Source organism: Microchirus variegatus (assembly GCF_963457635.1).
Source record: "Microchirus variegatus genome assembly, chromosome: 10".
NCBI classification, from domain to species: Eukaryota; Metazoa; Chordata; class Actinopteri; order Pleuronectiformes; family Soleidae; genus Microchirus; species Microchirus variegatus.
The window spans coordinates 13,662,503-13,682,173 of NC_139811.1; the positions used below are offsets into that span (position 1 = coordinate 13,662,503).

Below are 19,671 nucleotides of genomic sequence, written 5' to 3' on the forward strand. Positions count from 1 at the left end.
AACTGCTAAAAAATGTATTTCCCAATAACACAACAAAAAATATTTGTACAAACAAACATTATTATTGTAATCATATCTTTGGGTGTATATATATATGTATATATATATATGTATATATTAAAAAAACATGCAATGTAGAGATACAGAGAGATTTATTTATTGTAACATTAGTTGACTGTGTGGCGTGTGTGCACTGGGCGTGTCACCTAGCCTGACCTTGGCTCTGTCCTCATGTGTGTGGCAGTGTTACTGCCTCTCACTGCAGCCCAGTCTCCAGGAGACCCATTATCAGCACACCAGGGATTATTGTAACAAAGATGAGCTTCTTTACAGCTGTGTCCTACTCAGCCACTGCCTTCATCTCCTGCAACCATGTGAGGAAGAGTGTTGGGACAAGCAAGTTTGTCAGTAGAGCTACAAAATGGCCCGTGTGATATAGGGCTGGGCGATATATTGAAAATGTATCGTTATTGAAATTTACGATGATAATCTACATCATTTTGCCGATATATTTGATAATTAAAAAAAAACAACAAAAAAATACAAAATAAAAGTCGCTCTTGGCTGTGTGTGTAGGCAGGCTACGGGTATGTTCATATGTCCCTTTAAGACACTCAGACGTGTACAGCATGTGTAGTCTTGCCTGAGAGCACACACTCCACCAACACTTGCAACAATATTATGTAAAATCTCTACATTTAAACATCTAAAAACGACACAACTAATGTCTGATACTGCATTTTGTTGAATAGGGTAAATACAGTGGCTGAAACATTTTCAACACTGTGTAAATCTATGAGATTGAGATTGTCTGCCCCGCCCCTGATTGGTTTCACCTGCTTTCAATTACCTCTTGTATAAATAGTCCTTGTCTCGCCTTGTCTTGATGCCAGTTCGTCTTGTTCGGTCCATGTGTTAATGTCGTCAAGAAGTTCTAGCCGGAGCTTCATGTTTCCAGGTTTTTGTTGATTGATTTTGAGATTTTGTTTGATCCTCCTTGTGAGCGCAGAAACTTTTTGTTAAAACTTTTCCTCGTTTTTTGAGTCGTGCATTTGTGTGCACCAGTGTCGTGTCTAGTGCTGTCAGTTTAGCCCAATTTAACGGCATCAATTGTATTATCGTGAGATTTACGCTCGTTTTTTGTTTTTTTTAACAACTAGTAACGCTAGAAAAACTACATCGGAACTAGCTAGAGTGGAAACCAGAACCGAAAGCCCGCTTGGGTCTCGCCTCCCTGCCTCACTGGGTAAGTGAAATTGAATTTCTCACTTAGACATTCAGAGCACACACGCCGTAGCTGGAGAGATCCGCGAGAGGGTTAACGCAAGAGCATTAAAATGAGAAAGTATAATGGGACAAAAAGAAATCAAGGGACATTTATAATAGATAAAAATGTGCGATTAATTGCAATTAATCGCAAGTTAACTATGACATTAATGCGATTAATTGCGATTAAATATTTTAATCGTTTGACCGCACTAATTAAAACTTTTCACTGTTTTTTTTGAGTCGTGCATTGGTGTGCACCAGTGTCGTGTCTAAAGCCGCCACGTGACTTCATCCTCTTTAGTCAGTCTCTCAAAATTAGCGACTTCTTACTTGGTTCGAATAATCACGCTGAAGCTCAGACAAACAGCGTTGAAAACACATACGACTTCCTTGGCAGAGTTTACCAAAGCAAGTAAATGAGCTCAAGCTAAGAATGAAAATATCAAGAACGAGAGCTTTCACCATGTCCTTGTGCATCATATGAAGCTTTTTCTGGGATAACGACGCCGTAGTTAATAAAAACACTAGCATCTAACTGTATCAAGGCTGAATTCTATATATATATATATATATATATATTTTTATTGTGAATGTCAGCTGACACTGAGAGTGTATCAGAGTTAGGTCAGGTTTCCATTGCAAACATAAAAAGCTCATGTGACACCACACACATTCATGCACATGCAAAAACTCACACACCCACAGATACTGTCATCAGCAAGCAAGATAAAGCTGCACAGCTGAGGGTACAGTCGTCATGCTACAGCAGGTATCAGGTGAGACGTGACCTCGTGGCACAGTGGCAGAGCTGCACCAGCAGTCTGCCAGTCGACCCGATAACATTTCTTCGAAGTGGCTGAAACCCCACCCTCCCCCCTGAAAAACAGAGAAAATGTCTGACACTCACTGTGTTGTGATCGGACGAGGAGGAAGAGGCCGCAGACGGCGTCGGGGAGTGCTGGTGGTTGTTATTTGGGGTGAACGTGCTGATGGATAAGCTGCTGCTCTTGACGGCGCTGTGCTTCGACGAGTCGCTGTAGTCCGCCGCGGGGAGCACCATGGTCGCCTCGTCCGTCTCCGTGTCCTGATGGTGCAGGTTGACCACGCTTCTGCTGCGGTACGGTGTAACAGCCACGCTGCAGGGGGGGAAGAAGACGGTGGAGAAACAGCGTGGATGTGATGAAGGATGACAGAAAAGTGAGAGTGGAGGAAGAAAAGTGGGAGAACTTTACTTTTTTCACAGATCAGGATAATGAATGGCGTGTTTATATCTCATTTCGCTTGGCGACATGAGATACAAAACAACAGACGCAGGCCACGGCAGCGCTGCGAGACGCCTGTAAACAGGTTTCTAGTATGACTGAAAACACAAAGAAGTGGCCACGAGGAGTTTTCAGAACTGAATTCTACCATCTCAACCAGTCGCTTTGACGAGATGAACTCATCTCACCCCAACTTTGCCTACACTGCTGCTGTATGCACACAAACAATCCCCACTCGACTAACCCACCAGTGGGGGTTTACGGTTCCAACTTTGTGTTTTTGTGACTGGCAGCAGTTGGTTGGCAGCTTCTCTGTGGGAGGTGGAGCACATTAAGGGCTAATAAACCGACGGGGATTAGTGTCTTTGAAGAAAAGCCTTGAGTTGATTTTCTCTCCATATATCAGGAGCAAAAATCTTATCAACACACAACATCCTGTTTAAGGATGTTTTTGCTGGGCTTGTGTGGAAAAATCCACTTTTACATAATGACACTGAAAACTGAAAGAAGCAGAACAACCTTGAAAGCCTTCACTATCGTATCAAGTGACGTTCATTCTGCTTCTGATTCTGAACCCACGATACAAATGTCCACCAAGCTGTGGAGCAGGCACTACTTTACGAATGTAGCAAAACCCATTCATTTCACAATCAACACACGCACACTGAAATGATTATTATTATGCAAAATAGGGCCGGTTGTGTATTGTATTTAATAAATATTACACAGGACACTTGTTTTGTTGACTTCAAACAACACGAGGCGTGATTATTTTGGCTCCATTACTATCGAGATCACACCTGAGGTCATTCATTAACTTAGGATCAAGCAGCGTTACTTTAATTATGCCACGTGCCCCCCCCTTCACGATCCTCTGCCATAAACAGCCTCCTAGTTTGGCAGCTTATTCAAGCAGAAAGATTTTCCATCTCTCCCCCTGCTGTCACTGCGTCCTTCGCCCTACATGAGTGTTGCTGCCACCACCACTCCAGCCTCCACCTGCAGGCTCACTCCCTGTTATCACCATATAATCATAAACGATGTGGTCAGAGCCTAAATGGCAAACTATGCTCTGCTGTAACAAGCATTTAATTTTTTTTCAGTTGTATAAACAAAACCAGTCATAACACAAGTGCAATATTCATATATAATAAGCTCATACTTTATATATTCTGGTATTTGTCTATAATGTACATCCTATTTTAACTTTTTATAGTCAATATCTTTCTATATTGTACTTTCACAGTATGTGAAAATGCATGTTTACTCTTTATTATCTGTATCTTTACTGTCTTTGCTGCTGTGACAATGTAAACTATCCCACTGTGGGACTAATAATGTCATGTGATTACTGTATGTTTGATGTTTACTTTTATGGTAGACAGCACTTGGAGATTTAGATGGGTATGGGTAATACAACGTGTCTGATGTTTCTGCTGTTGCCATTGGACCTGCCTAAGTTAAAGGTGCCATATGTAAGAATATGGCCAAAAAACGGTTACTACATTCAAATTCAAAATACCGAGGTCTTTTAGGTTTCGTTTTATGATGTAACTTGCAACCCGTGGTTGCTCGGCAGCTGAGACTCTACTGACTGCAATGATTGGTAGACGGCGGTAGGTGGCGCCACATGCCAAAACATGATTTCAAAACATAAACATGATTTGCAGCCTGCAAAATATTTTTTTTAATGCAAATATTTTGGCTGAACTGTTGTTGTTGGTGAGTTCAGTTTGTTATATGAACATTATTCCTGAGTCTCTGTGACATATTAGGAGAATTTTATGGCCAGTTGCTTTAGATTTATTACATAATGCACCTTTAACACCAAATTATAGTAGCACCAAGAAAAGCATCAGCAAGTAAAGGTAAATCAATAAGCAGTACTGGTAACAATAATTATCCCTGTCTATCTGTGAAAAAAGTCAGCTAATCAGAAGAGAGGCGCAGAAACTAGAGAAAATGTGTACTAGTTAAAGCTCAAGAGATAAACTAAACTGATCAGGCTCTTAACGATAAAAGACCACTAGGATTTGAAAGGTCAACAGAGGTAACTGAGGAAATACTGTAGACAACACAGCAGCAGCAGCAGGCTGTAACATGAAATCAGCTGATGGTGTGTGTGTGTGTTGTGTTAGCTGTGCTGTGGGGTCTTCTTACCTGTTGTTATTCATGATTGGCTCAGAGAGTGCAACGCAGTAAGACGAAGGGAACCAGCCCCTCCTGCAAGACAAGGACAAGAGAGAGAGAAAGAGGGAGAGTGGCCAAGTTAGGGATGATTACATCTGCATCATTTCAATAAACATATAGCACATTACATAATTGCATTTTTTTTTGACACCCAATGTGGCCCCACGGACCCCTCAAAGAGGGGCAGGGGGAAAAATAAGAATGTAGTACAAGCAGTGGCTCAATATCAAGCAGATTCATGATCTAAATGAGCAGAAATGTGAAAAACCTCTTTAGGGAAGAGAGATGCAAAGACAGATATTCCCTGCATAAGATATTATAGAGTTGTTTTGATGGCTGTATATACCAAGCGAATGTATGCCGATGGTAACCATGGTAGCAGAAGGCAGGAATCATTGTAGAAAAAATACTTCCTGTCCAATGGATGCCTCTGCTTTGCAAACAGAGATCTCGAATACTTGGAAAAACACCGCTACCGAGTGAGTCAACGTCTCAGTGCGGCGTCAAAGAGCTACCAGGATTGCGGTGGCCTCAGTAAGACAAACCACGCAGCATGTTGCTCCTGCCCACACACAACACACACCAAAATAAACTTGACTTCTTTATGGAGTTGATAAACAGGGGCGAGAACACGAAGCGAGTTTAAAAAAACGACTAGAATTAAAGGATAAAAAAACAACAACAACAACACTGTGAAAATACGTAGGGTGGAAAGGAAGTTAAATGGGAGAATGTGAAAAATGAGGCACAGCTCAAGGACTGAGTGTCATTGTGCTGTGAAGTTGCAAGATTGTTCAGCAGGTAGCCAGTCTCTCCCTCCACGTGAATAAATATGACTATTTACACATTTGGCTTTTGAAGAACAGGCGTTTCTGATAAAGTAGCTGGAAAACACACCTCACTCAACCTCACTCGCATTAATAATAGCTTTTATTTGTTAAGGGAAGAGTTTTCCCGACATCGCTTCCAGCACCAATGCCGCTGCTGGCCGCTGAACACAACCTGACATTAATAAAATGGGACAGCTTGCTCAAGGAGAGCTCACTCATACTGGTAGTCAGGAGGCGTTCACTTTCTCCGGTGACTCTTCTTGGACCGAAACAGCAAAACTGTAACGAGCCAGCTTCTATGATATGTTGAGGGGATCAGTTTTAGATTTAAGGAAGGCATTTTCACGTCATTGAATCTGGTGTATTTGTATATTACCACCACACTAATGCAGCTCTGTCTTGCTGACATCCATTCCTTCAGTCCATCAATATTGTGTGTGTGTGTGTGTGTGTGTGTGGGTATCTGAATCAGCCCGAGCTGTTGCCAGGCAAGTTGCCGGGAAACACTATCAAAGCTGCTATAAGACAAAGGAAGAAAGCCAGCAAGAGACTCAAACCTCCAGCAGGACACACGAAAAAAGCCTTTATTATTCTCGTAAAAAAATAATAATAAACAATTTTAAAGCCTTGAGGCGCTGCGGCTCGTACCCCTGCAGACACAAGGCGGCGAGGCTAAAGTTGATCTCTGTGGCAGCCGCACTTTTTCAAAGAAACTCACAAATTATTCTTTTCTGCCCTTGATCATTTTTCTCTTATATATTCACCAGGTAATTTCCCTGGACAGAGACAGAGATCAAACCTGATGAATGATTAAAATTCAAAAACACACTTCCAAGGGCTTCAGATCAAGTCCCTGCTTAAAAAGTCATCAGAGACTGGCTGAGACCAGGCTGCCTCCACGCTGTGTGATAGAACAGGTGGTTCTCTGAACTTCCCTCTCGCGCTCTGCTATCTTACGTCCTGCCCTCGAGCCGTACTTAAGTTTGATTTCCTTATCAGTGAATATTCCAGTTTGGATATCGCTCATAGAGCCGAGAACTCACTGTGTGTGTGTGTGTGTGTGTGTGTGTGTGTGTGTGTGTGTGTGTATGGTCGGCATCAACAATGAGGTAGAAAACCATCTGGCCAGTTTTGATACTGCAGTCCAACATGCTGTACAAGTATTTCACTTTCCTTTCTTGTGTAATTACAGCCTGCATGGTTTTGACGGGACCGTATCTATGTTCCCCGGGTCCTATGTTCCCCGCTTTGTATGTGACCGGGGAACATAGGACCCTTTCTCTAAAAAAGGGTCCTATGTTCGCCTATGTAACCCTAACCCTTCCCCGCTGTTCACCCAAAAGGACCCGGGGAACATAGGACCCTACCCCTTACCCTAACCCTTACCCTAACCCTTACCCTAACCCTTACCCTTTACCCTGGAGCTCCACACCCAGGCTTCCACAAAGTGGGGAACATAGGACCCTTTTTTTAAAAAAAGGTCTGTTGCTCCCCGATCAGGGAACATAGTCCCCGGGGAACATAGGACCTGGGGAACATAGGACCCGGGGAACATAGGACCCGGGGAACATAGGACCCGGGGAACATAGCTACGACCCCGTTTTGACTCACTTTCCGTTCTTCTCCATTTCGCCGTACAACCACCCGTCTTTCTCTTCGGGGATGAGAAGGATGATGACGTCGCCCTCGTCAAAGCTGAGCAGCGTGCTGTTGTTGCCCGAAGTGTGAGGGAAGATCGTGCGCACGCGAGGCCTCTTCGTGGTTATGTGGTTGAGGCCGGTCGCCACCGACACAGACCGGGGCATAGCACTATCCACGCTGTTCCCGTGATCTAGAACTGGAAGGTGTGAGAAGGGTAAAGTGAAGCAGATTCTGTTGTTGTCGTCACATCGTCAGGAAAGAACATATGGTTCTCGCACTGCAATAACCAAAGAACCACAAGCTCAAAATGAACGCCAAGGATTGTAATTATACCGCAATTATAATACCTTTGCTTTTGTTGTTGCTGGTGGTTACAGTCGTCGTCTTGTGCTCCTGGGAGAACATGTTAGCCAGAGGGCTGGTGTGAGGCTTCAGAGGCGGAGCCACAGGAGCGCTGATATTCTGTCACAGGAATATCAAGCATAATGTTTGCATGTTGTCTGCTTCACAGTCAAATGCATCAACACTAAATGTAAATCTATAGTATAGAGCTGAACAACCCCAGGGACATTGAGTCAAGCCATTTTTCTCCCAGATACTGTAATTGTGATTGGACTTGCAATAGAGTTTTTAGGTCAAGCTTCTCTTCAGTCGTCACCGCGTTATAGATTTAAAATCCATAGATACCATCAAAAATATTAACTACTACTACTCGTAATTCTACCACACCTCATTGACACAAACACAGTAGTGTAGAGTCTGGGTCAGATATCCTGCATAGTGTATATCTCAAACTGCAGCCTTTGTGATTTGCTACCTGCATTGTCTCAAATTGTAATTTTGAGGGTAACAGGGTAACACTTTAGATTAGGGAACACATATTCACCATTAACTTGGTGCTTACTAAAATATATTAGTAGCATACTAGCCCTTTATTAGTAATCATTAAGCACGTATTTAACACCTTATTCTACATAACCTTATTCTACCTCTATTATGACATGAATTCAGATTTTTCCTACATAAGGTGTGAATACGTGCTTAATATTTACTACTAAAGGGCTAGTATGCTACTTCTTGAATATGTGTTCCCTAATCTAAAGTATTACAGAAAACACAAGATTTATAATAATGCATAAAAAGCGTAAAACATTTACAATAACAATAATGCAACAATAAGAATTTGAATGTAACATGTTATGTTACCCAGGGGACCAGGGTCTTCTTGCTGCAAAGGTGAGAGTGCTAACCACTACACCAACCGTGGGCCTGCAGAAAGGCCCTTGTTCCAACCGGGGAAAGTTGGAACAAGGGAACTTTCTGCAAGGAGTTTGCATGTTCTCCCCGTGTGTGCGTGAGGGTTTTCTCCGGGTTCTCCGGCTTCCTCCCACAGTCCAAAAACATGCAGATTTGGGGATTAGGTGAATTGGTCACTCTGGATTGACCGTAGGCGTGAGAGTGTGAGTGAATGGTTGTTTGTCTCTATATGTGGCCCTGAGATGGACTGGACTATCCAGGGTGTACCCCGCCAGTCGCCCTATGTCAGCTGAGATAGGCACAGCAACCCCTGCAACCGTCCGGTGGAGGATAAATCAGTAGATAATGGATGGATGGATGGATGTTATGTTACAATTGTGGTCCATAAGTCTCCAAATGCCCAAATACACAAACGTTTACATTAACCTGAGCAATTATTAGGTTTCTATAATCTATTCTATGATCTTATCTTCTGTAAGACAACTCTGCGCAGTGTCTCTCTACCCTCGTCCATCCCAACATACCAAGCTGCGCTGTGACGGGGACGGAGAGGGCATTGGTGTGATGGGGACTTGAGTCCGCAGGCCCTCGATCATGGACAACACGCTCTCAGGCATGTTCGTGGCGTCGTTGCACTGGTCCTGCCACGTGCTTAGCTTTTCCGTCAGTATGTCTCTGGCCTGGACACAAAAATACAGATATTAAAAGAAAAATGAGCAAAACTGTGTTCACATTTCCATCACTATGGTAACACGATGCATCGTGGGTTTTGGACAAATGTTTTTTTGAGGTCTGAAGAGTTGGATGTTCTAGCATTAAAAAAAAAGGAGCAGGAAACTCTTGTACCTTATCATGGAAGGAGGCCATCTGGTAGGTTAACATACAGTGTTTGTCCACCAGGAAACAGAAGCGTCTCTTCTCCTCCAGCAGAGCCTCCTTGCAGCCATCTGCGACGAACAACTGCATGTCCATCTGACGGCTCGTCAGTGTTTCCAGGCACTGATAACGTACACACACACACACACACACACATACATGATTCATGTGAACATCACTCAAAAGTAAATATAATTCGAGTCATTTTCGTAATGGATTACCGGTCTTGACAAAACACGGTGTTTGTCGAACAAACTACCACCAACAATAGAAGTTGTCTTATCTTCATGAGCACACGGTTAGCAGCAAATGACGTGAAAAAAAGCAGGGTTTCTTTTTGAATATCCTAATCTCTGTGTTGCAGAGAACAGGTGACATTAGACTACAGTTTACTGCATTGACATACCAGGCTGCCATTTGTGTTTGGTGAAAGGACAAAAGCATTAGCACACAAGAGGGACACAACACAGCAGTTAAAAGACGGGTCAGTCTTATCTACACTGGCAACCTGGGATTATAAAAAGACAAAGCCTGACAGGATCTTCCACTGATAGTGTGTTATAACACAAATCCATGCATAACATCTGAATTCACATTTGACTTCTTTAAAAATCTACATTTATTTATTTCAATGATCTACATGTTTGATATTTTGGTTTTTTCATTTTTCTTTTGTGAACCTTCACATAGATTCATATTCAGAGTTTTGCTATTGTGTTTTTGTGCAAATGCAGGATTATTACCTGACTCTAAAAAGTTTGCATTCTGGCTCCTATCTGGCCTTTTTTATTTATTTATTTATTTATTTATTTATTTATTTATTATTATTATTTTTTTTTATATATACATGAAGACAGTTTTGGAAGTGAAACTAGTATCTGTACATGTGAGATCCATGTTGTCAACCTCATCCAACTGGCAGGAATGGGCACACCTGTTAACGGCTGATAATTCAGCGACACACACACAGACACAGACACACACACAGACACACCCTCTCTATTCAGCCTTTACAACCTTTCTCATCTGATAAATCCCTCATGGCTGAGGGCTTACAAAAACAGGAATCTTTGGTGTTTGAATGTTTTACACAGATTGAAATTGTGAAGTCACTCAATCTTCCCGGCTCTGTGAGAGCGGTGGGAGAATCAACTCACTGCAGTCAGGTGTGTGTGTGTGTGTGTGTGACACTGATTGACGTTGATCAAGCCCAGGTGTGGGGAGTGTTCATATACCCTGAGTCTCCAGTGATCTGCTCACTCTCATTGTCTCACCTTCACAGGCAGTGAGAGGTTCTCCCTGTGGCCGCTTAAGAACTTTGTGTGTGTTTGATGTCAATCGCCTGTTTCCCAGTGTGTAACTTGTGTCGCTGGAGAGTTTGTTGTGACTTCAGCCTTTTGGGTCTCGGTTTCGTTTTGCGTTTTCTGGGTCTCTTGGACAATTATGGTCTTCATTTATAATTTTAGTGCTTTATTTCATTCAGGAAGCCTGTAGTGGCGCTATACACTTTTTTTTCTTCTCCCCTTTCCAGTTCCAATACCAATCGCTATTCGTGGTCGTCTTACTCTGGTACAGGCAAAATAGGATAAAATGATTGTCTATAAAAACATTCACAACTGATCTAAATGACATAGAGGTTTTTATAAATAAAAAAGTACCTCTTTAAAGTATATAACTATTCCAGTGAGGAGTATTAACAACATGAACTGCATCCGTGTGTGTGTGTGTGTGTGTGTGTTTAGTGCAGAGTGATATCATCTGTTTAGCTGTTGTCAATTGGCAAATGCCACAGAGTCCTCAAATGACCGCAGGCTTGGAGAAATAAAATCAAATAAGCAGATGCAAAGTATTATTATTAAAAAGTAAACGCACCTGCACAAATACCACCAGAAGTCTTATTCTTAATCATTTCCGTTCGCTCCCTCCCTTCATTTCCCTGTTCCTCTTCTATAAAGCGTTTACATCCACACATTTAAGCCATAAAGAACGTGATGACGCATCAACAATGTTGCCTTTACAACTTTAAGAGAACAACATAGAAGTAATGTGGCATAAAATAAAAGACGCTTACTGACAGAAAGGTTTCCAGATTTACACACATTATTTCTGTAATATGTAATACTTCACAGCACAGATTACATACATATTGACAGTAGATCCAAAATGCCAGCAATTAACTTTATTTCTTGAAGAATAATGATAGAAATGGAGTGTGCTGCAGCCGTTGCTTAATATGCAACAACTTATAACGATTATAAATGCTGCGGAAGCGTCAGATTGCATCATTTGCATTCATTAAACTCACCGAGAAGCTCCCGGGAGTGAATATAATGTTATTACTGGCCCTGAAATGATTAACCAAAATACATGCATTTTACTTAATTTCCTTCAGTGCTTTAATTTCCTATTGTTGTGTTTTTGTTTTGGCAACAGACAAACACTGCTGTTGCATCCCATGCCAGTAAGAGCAACAGAATTAAAGGAGAAATAACACAGAAATGGTGGGCGGCTTAATTTCGGCTAACAAGTGGATGAAAAAGGAGAGAGAGTTTGAAATGTTATTCCACACGCTCACGGGAACACGTTTGGGGACATTATGTCGACTTGCATTCATTTCTCACTTGCCCTAACTCAACCCTTAAACACTAATTAAAGTTTTTGTTCCAATAGGGGTCACAAAGAAATCACAAGCATCCCAATTAAAGCAGTCTTTAGTTTGAAATAACGGAAAGAAGTTCAGTTGCTATGGATAATGTGAGAAATCAAAGGATCTTCTTAGCCACGTGATACATATGTATCTCTGCTTTTACTAATCCTGTTAACAGAGAAACTCGGGCTCCCTTTTCTAGACTAGTCTTTTAATCAATGGTCTGACAGCTGTGGCAGCTCTCTCACTTTCTTTCCTTCTCCCTCTTTATCTTGTCTTTACTTTCTGACGGATCGCTCCCTGGCTTTGACGTCTCTTTGTTGCGTGGTGAATCCATAGCTGCTGTAAGCCCCTGCCCTTAAGCCCTCTGATGACACCACTGCCCGTCTGTCTGTTTGCTGGCCGTCCATCTCTGGGCGTCTAAATCCTAATACGTGGCTCTTACATCAGATGAGAGAGCACAGCGACGGGGCAAATACTCTTGAACTTGTGGTTCGATGGGAAGCGAACGGTCAAGAGCAGTTGGAAAAGAAAGGGGGGGAAAAGCAGGAAGGATAGTAGAATGAGAGAAGGCATGAGTCAGAAGAGGAAGGTGGACTATAATAACTATAATAACATAGTTTCATAATTACACATTTATTTGTGTAAATCAATGTAATAACAGTAGCATACGAATAATTGCAACACAAAAGTCTTTTGTGCGTTGTAATTATAATTATTATAACATTACATACTATTACCTCAACTAACCTAATAGAAAAACAAACAGATTCCTTCATATAAGAGACTGAAACAATAGAGTGTTTTGTCATTCTCTCCACTTGGTCAGTACTTTGACTTAATATTCATACTTTCTGTCAGTCAAAGGATTTAATAATAATGATTTAAAGCTCACATATAGTGGTCCTGTCGCACATATATGTGAGTTATGGAGGTCTACTTGCATACATTAACTTGTTTTTATGGTCAAAAACCTCCTAGTTGCTGTAAACGAGTCGATAGAACTCCTCTTTTCTGACGCTGTTCCCCAGCCGCGATATTTCAGACTCAACTCTCACCCCGGCTTCCCAACTGTCTTGTGATTGGCCAATACCCGGAAGTGACATAATCAGCACACCCGCTCTCAGAAGTGCAGCTCCCCCCTCTGGAACGGTGGATGCACTGCTGCTCATTATCAAAACATTGTTTTAACAAGGTTTAAAAATAGCTTTGTCACGACTCCCCGCCGCAGTCCCTTTTATGACTTTGACCCAGAGTCAGAAGACACTGTCGCTCGTGAAACACCTCCACAACGGATGTTATTCTTCTTCTTCGGTTCAATGTACGCAACCGGATGTGCCTGGACTAGTGCCCGGAGCAGGACGATCTGCTGTTCCCGGAGATCCGTTGTTTACGTAACCGGACCGGGTTTTTTCAGAGATCTCGCTGAGCCCGAGTTTACAATAAAACACATCGTTCTCAGCAATGGCTGAACTGTTTGTTTTGAACCTTCAGGGCTTCTTAAACAAGGTAAGGACACAGATTCACACTAAAAAACTGCGTTAATTCGAACTTCTGGTCTAGGTCTGCTTTAATAATAATAATTGACTAACTGATTGATTAACTGACGACAATAACCTTTAGAAAATAAAGACAGTGCTCATATATCAAAAAAAAAAAAAAGTAAATGGAGCATTTCCCTCAGCAAAGGCAGGGCAGGAGTGACCTTGTTGGCAGAATACACAAACCCTTGACCACTCACACACTCACTCACACACACACACACACCCGGGTGAACAGGTTGCCCGACTGGATCGCTGTTTGGCAGGTTATGTAAAATCTGAGCTCTCGGGGTCGCCGCTTTGAACCCGCCGCAGTATTCAATCTGCATTGTCACCGTTAGGGTGTGGTGTCACCGAATAATAACCGCTCACACTGACTGTGTATAATGACATCACATTCCACAGGGATTAATTGTATGCAATTAAGACTAAACTGCGTGCGATAAGAAATGCCGCGCATATGTGGTGGCAAACAGACTGGAGTCAGGGACAGGAGTTGAAATAGCGAAAACAAACATTAGTTTGAAAGCACATTACGTTGAAGTACCAGCTTACGGGACCTGACACACACAACTAACCATGCTTGCATACACAACTAGAGAGGATTATTGAAGTAATTGAAGTACAAATGGATTAATACTTCCTCCGCTGAGCTAAGAAGAAAGTGTTTACTTAAAAGATTTATTCCTGCCTGCGCGGACACTTGTGCACAACGTACAGTGGTTTATGTACATTAAATCTGGTCTAATTAAAACAACCCCTCGGGCGTTTGCTTGCTTGTCCTTGTGTGTGTGTGTGTGTGTGGGCGGAGCCAGGCAGCACAGGAAGGGGATTGCATGCGGGCAAAAGTCAAAGGACAACAAACGGATCTTCTCCCCGCATGACTGCACACACCAGACACTTCACACACACCGACTCCCTACGATACTGTTACACTGGTCTTTGACGCGACGTGTCTCAGGTGTCAACGTTTATGAATGACTGAGTATAATATGTAAGTGTGTGTGTGTGTGTGTGTGTGTGTGTACACACGGTGTACTGTATACAAGTAGACGCGTCTTCCGTCTGTCTCACCTCGCTCTCCCTGCTCTCGTACTTGTTGGCGTTCTTGCCTTGGCTCTTTCTTCTCAGCTTCTTCAGGTCTGACTGGGACTTCTCCAGTGACTCCTGCTTCATCTTGTTCTCCATCTGGTATCTCTTAAACGTGGCCTGAAAGCAGAGGAAAGAGAATCAGGAGTCGCAGAAATCACTGCACTTTGACAATGAAATGAAAGTCTGATATACAGCAGAATCCACACATTATTATAACGGGGACGGACACATGACACATAGCCTTAGTTCATAGTATTTGTAGGGATGGATATTTCACGTTATTTCAGAATAAAAGTGTCTGTGTTGATATGGAACGTAGTTCACCTTATACATTTAGTTATAATGCACCATTAATCTATTGTTTAAAAAACTTACAGAAATAACTCCATTATAACTTGATATTAATTGAAATCATAGGGATCGATATTTCACACAATTTCAAAATAAAAGTGTCTGTGTTCATATGAAACGATATAAAGTTCACCATAAAAATGTATTTATCTGCCATTCAGCAGAAATGTACAAAACAACAACACACTATTGTCAGGAATTACACTAAAACATGAATGTTTTAGTAAATGTTTTTTTTAATGCATGTCCAAACAAGTGGACAAATTAGTGAATGATCAATTGAATGAATGAATGAATGCAGGAATGTATAATTTCGGTTTCAGCTGGCCTCTCCAGGGTCTACCCTGATTTTTGCCCTTTGTCACCTAGGATTTGCTCCAGCGTCCTCCCACGACCGTCAAGTGGTTGTTTTTATTCCTTTTTTATAACTTTTCCTCGATTTTGGTGGTCAATACTACACTAAGAAAACTTTCCCTTGCTTGTCTACTGTGCTGTCTTTGCAGCACATACTGTAGCTCCCACCGGGATAAACTAATTGCCTTGACTGCAGCACTGAATTACTGCATAGCTCAAGTTGGATAAATTTGGTAAATTAAACCTACGTGACCACATGAGTTATCACATTCCAAACACACTCGCCCTGTTTATGGTCACAATGAATAATCAAAGACATCTGGCTTACAGGTTTATATTTATATTTGTACACACAGAGAACTCACTGTCATGTATTTGACATCCATCTCGGTCTTTCTCTCCAGCTCGGATATTATCTCCCTGTGGAACCTTTTAAACTTCAGGTGAGAGGCAGCAGAGAGAGGGAGAGAGGAGAAGACGCACTGATTAGAAACTTGATGGGTGGATGAAGTCTTACAGTTTGTCAGCAGCCCACAGGGGAAAAAAACAGCAAGTTTCATCGAGACAATCGAAGACTGATCGCACACAGTGTGTCAGTGAGTGTGTGCGGGGGTGAGAACCACGTCCAAGGTTGCATTTATGAATGAGTCAGACGCTAAGCGTGGAAATGCCCACAGCCTTCTTGCACACTCTCCGGTGCTCATTAATGTGCGCGGTGTCAGCGCACTCCTTCACCACAGCCTTAGCTGTGAATGCGGTGTTGGCGCGTACACACGGGGCAGATCGATGAACAGTAAGACCCCATCTCTGAACCTGCAGTGATGACCACACACACACAACGCACCTGAATAAAAATGCCGTGACTCACCAAATGCAGGCCATTAACAAGCAAACCGCCCACTGATGATGTTATCAACAAACGTCTCAGAGGAGCGGTTTGCAAATCCTCCGACCCGAGGTTCGACTTTAACAGGTTATTTTCCACGCTTGGCCACTTTTGGTTTTGCAGGGCATTATACGAATCCATAAAGAGATGAGCTTTTGGTTAAAGGTGTGTTTCATTGTGACACATTCTAATGCTCTATATCAGGAGTATCAAACTCATTTGCCACATCAGCATAATGGTTACCCTCAAAGGGCCAGATGGAGCTGTCATACAGAATAAATCTAACCAAATATAATGTAAAATAAAAGGTAACTACTCTCTCACAAAATATTGCTAAATAACTTTCTGTATTTATTACTTGTCGCACAATGATACACTGCGATCTAGTGGCGGTGCCGTCACTTTGCGGGTAATGCAATCGCCGTGCATTGTGGGAAATGTAGTTCATGGTCAACGCACGCCTTAAAGCAGCATAGACCTATTTTAACACAGATTTTTAAGACCAATTAATCACTAGCGGGCCACATAAAATGGCGTGGCGGGCCACATCTGGCCCCCGGGCCTTGAGTTTGACACATGTGCTCTATATCAGAGTTTCAAAGGAAGTAACAAAGAATTAGCTGGTAGATTGATAGACATTGGGTAAATGTCTATCAAAAGGTCAAATGAATCAAACCATGTGCTCTGTATTCTTATTATTTTACATTACATATATACATATAATAATTATATGTAGGCCTACGGTTGCATTAGCATGCTACTGTAGTTTCTCAATGCACCAAACGGCTCCAGACAGTGTTTTCCAGGACATGTTGAGACTTGCCTTCCTTGTTCCCAGCAAGGAAATAAAGCAACATGTGTCCCAACAACCCAAACCTGTTGTGTCCCATCCTCTTCCACACGCTTAGTTTCACTCGTCTATTATGCAACTGGCACTGATGTAGGTGGGGGAAACGACAGAGGGAGCAGGAGAGAGAGTGAGTGAGTGGGATGTTCAGTGCCACTAAATGGCGCTTGGTGAACTTGCGGCTTCACCTGCGCTTGTGTGGAAACACCTCGCATTGAGCAACAGTCCACGAGTGAGAGTGCCTGACAAAGTGCGCCTGGGTGAGGCGACAACACAATTACAGAGTAATTATGTTGCACAGAAGTTTTGCTTCATTACCAGCACTCACATTTTCCTCCATCTCAAGATGAACCTTCCTGTGGACTTCGGAGATTTCCATCAGCACGGCACCTGCAGACAAAGAGGAAGACGAGAAGACAAAACAACTTACAGGTTGATGTCTGATGAAACGCAGGTGCAATCTAATTGTTGCCTTTCCCTCGTTCGGGCTGAACAGAACGATATGCAACAGGGACAACTGTGCACAAGGAAGAAAACGTACACTATACGATATAAGCACTGTATATGAAATCTGCTGTTGAGAAATGATGCAGACCCATTAGAGACCCCCCAAAACAAATCATCTGCAGATTATTTTACCAAGGATTTCCCTCCTTACGAAGATGAAAAATAAAAAAATTATGTACGCCTGGACTTGAAAAACTGGACCACCTAGTGCTCAGCTAATTAAAAAAAGAGCTCGGATGGAACGCAGCCAAAACGTATAACTTTCTATCGTTGCACGTTGCTCACAAAGCAATCAAATTAAGATTATGTGGAGTGCAATCATTCACGGGGAAATTGTGATTAAAATTGTGTATGACCTGCCTGCAACAGACACACGCGGCAGCCTTAATCTTTGAACACTATAATCACACTTGAATTCCCTGTGCTTTAGGTGCAGTGCAGATGTTTCTGTACGAGCAGGAAAACCACAAAGAAATATAAATAACACACAGTTTCATGAACATGAACAAAAATAAATTTGATCTAAAGTAGGTAAAAATCCCAGGACCGGATATCGGAAAAAATAATCGGTAAATGCTTCAGTAAGCTCATGCACCACTGCCGTGTGATTACTGCAGTGTCAGCAACTTACAGCACTTAAAGCAAAACAGCAGAGTGTAATTTTGTTTTAAATTACAGGAGTACAGCATTTGTTACACTCTTAGAAATAAAAGTGCTAAGTAGAACCATACAAGGTTCTTCGGCTTGTCCTCATAGGAGAACCCTTTTTGGTTCCAGGTAGAACCTTTTTATAAAGGTTCCACCTAGAACCCTTTTAAGACCCTTTATTCAGGAAAGGGATTTTAAAGGGTTCTCTGGCTAAAAATGGCTCTTACTGGAACCATTAGTGTTACCAAGAACCCTTGAAACCCTTTTCAGAAGCAAATGGTTCCAGGTAGAACCTCAGCCCTTGTAGAAGGACCCTTTTGGAACCCTTATTTCTAAGAGTGTACCGCAGTTGGAGCATTGTGTTTTTGAAATGGCTAAGAAGCAAATGCATCAGCACAAAAACAACTGTATCGGACCGATCTCACTCAGTATCGACAAACACGATGATTCAAAGATACAAATCGATGCTAAAACTATGTGTCAGATAAGATACTAATTTGCAACAGTATGAGTGTGTTGTCTCCTGCAATGTTGACAGCCAGTTAATCATACCACCTCTATTTGGGGCCAAGTCACTATAAGCACATGTCAGACAGTTTTAAAATTGTATTGTCATTTTTGTTCTAATCTTACTCTATTGGGTTTGAAATTTGTAGTAGTTGTGTCGTGATACTCAAGGTTGTGATAATGCCGAGGTATCAAAAATGGAAGAATGGTTATTTATTGTGACCTTTGAACCCCGGCTTAATGGCTGTGCGGCATTACACTCGAATCAGCGATTCGTGGCCCTTTACTTATGTCTGACACATATTATTGTCTGTGGCTGAGACAATGTTGTTAGCAGACACAAAAGGCTTCTGCGCGTCTCACTGGCTGACAATGCGTGGCTGCTTCTGCCTTACGAAAAATACCCCTCAAGTACTGTTGGACAAAAGAGGAACAACTTGTGTGTGTGTGTGGGCCAGTAAATCTGATTACATGTCTTGGTGCAGATGGGGAGTCATTTTATTGCTGGAAGCAGCAGAGAAACAATGATGGAGAATCAGCAAAACAACAGCTGCTGCTCTGTGGCTGTGACTCTAGTTGTTATAAAAAGGACCGTTCTGGTTTTATTCAAAGAAAGCAATGAACTAAATATGTTGGCATTTTCCCTTGTATACACTGCTCTATGAAGGAATATACAAACAAGGTGCGAATCGCCAAAGCGGGAACATGAGATTACCTTTTCCCACAATACAGTTTTTACAGTGGACATTTATTTTTCATGTACAGTGAATGAACGCCATGACATAGCATTCTATATTATCCAATAAGTGCAGCTGTACTGTACTGGGCTGATGTAACCACCATCCTACAGATACACTGGTATGTCATCAGAGAGTAAGGAAGATTGCAGCAGCTTTAACTAAACACAGCAAGCTGTAACTCTGAGTCAAGAAGTCCAAACTTTACCAATCCTAAAGAGCAAAAAAC

General features: G+C 42.1%; 1 protein-coding gene across 1 annotated transcript in view; it reads right to left on the bottom strand.

Annotated features, from left to right (window-relative positions):
* baiap2l1b (BAR/IMD domain containing adaptor protein 2 like 1b) overlaps positions 1-19,671 on the bottom strand; it is a 31,830-nt gene that overhangs the window by 3,836 nt on the left and 8,323 nt on the right. The window contains exons 4-12 of the mRNA XM_083897033.1: positions 17,372-17,433; positions 15,676-15,747; positions 14,588-14,722; positions 9,296-9,448; positions 8,974-9,129; positions 7,540-7,654; positions 7,163-7,382; positions 4,692-4,754; positions 2,177-2,405 (exon numbers count right to left, since the gene is read on the bottom strand). Of these exons, the coding sequence (XP_083753159.1) occupies positions 2,177-2,405; positions 4,692-4,754; positions 7,163-7,382; positions 7,540-7,654; positions 8,974-9,129; positions 9,296-9,448; positions 14,588-14,722; positions 15,676-15,747; positions 17,372-17,433 (1,205 nt within the window). The remainder of the gene's footprint in view (positions 1-2,176; positions 2,406-4,691; positions 4,755-7,162; positions 7,383-7,539; positions 7,655-8,973; positions 9,130-9,295; positions 9,449-14,587; positions 14,723-15,675; positions 15,748-17,371; positions 17,434-19,671) is intronic.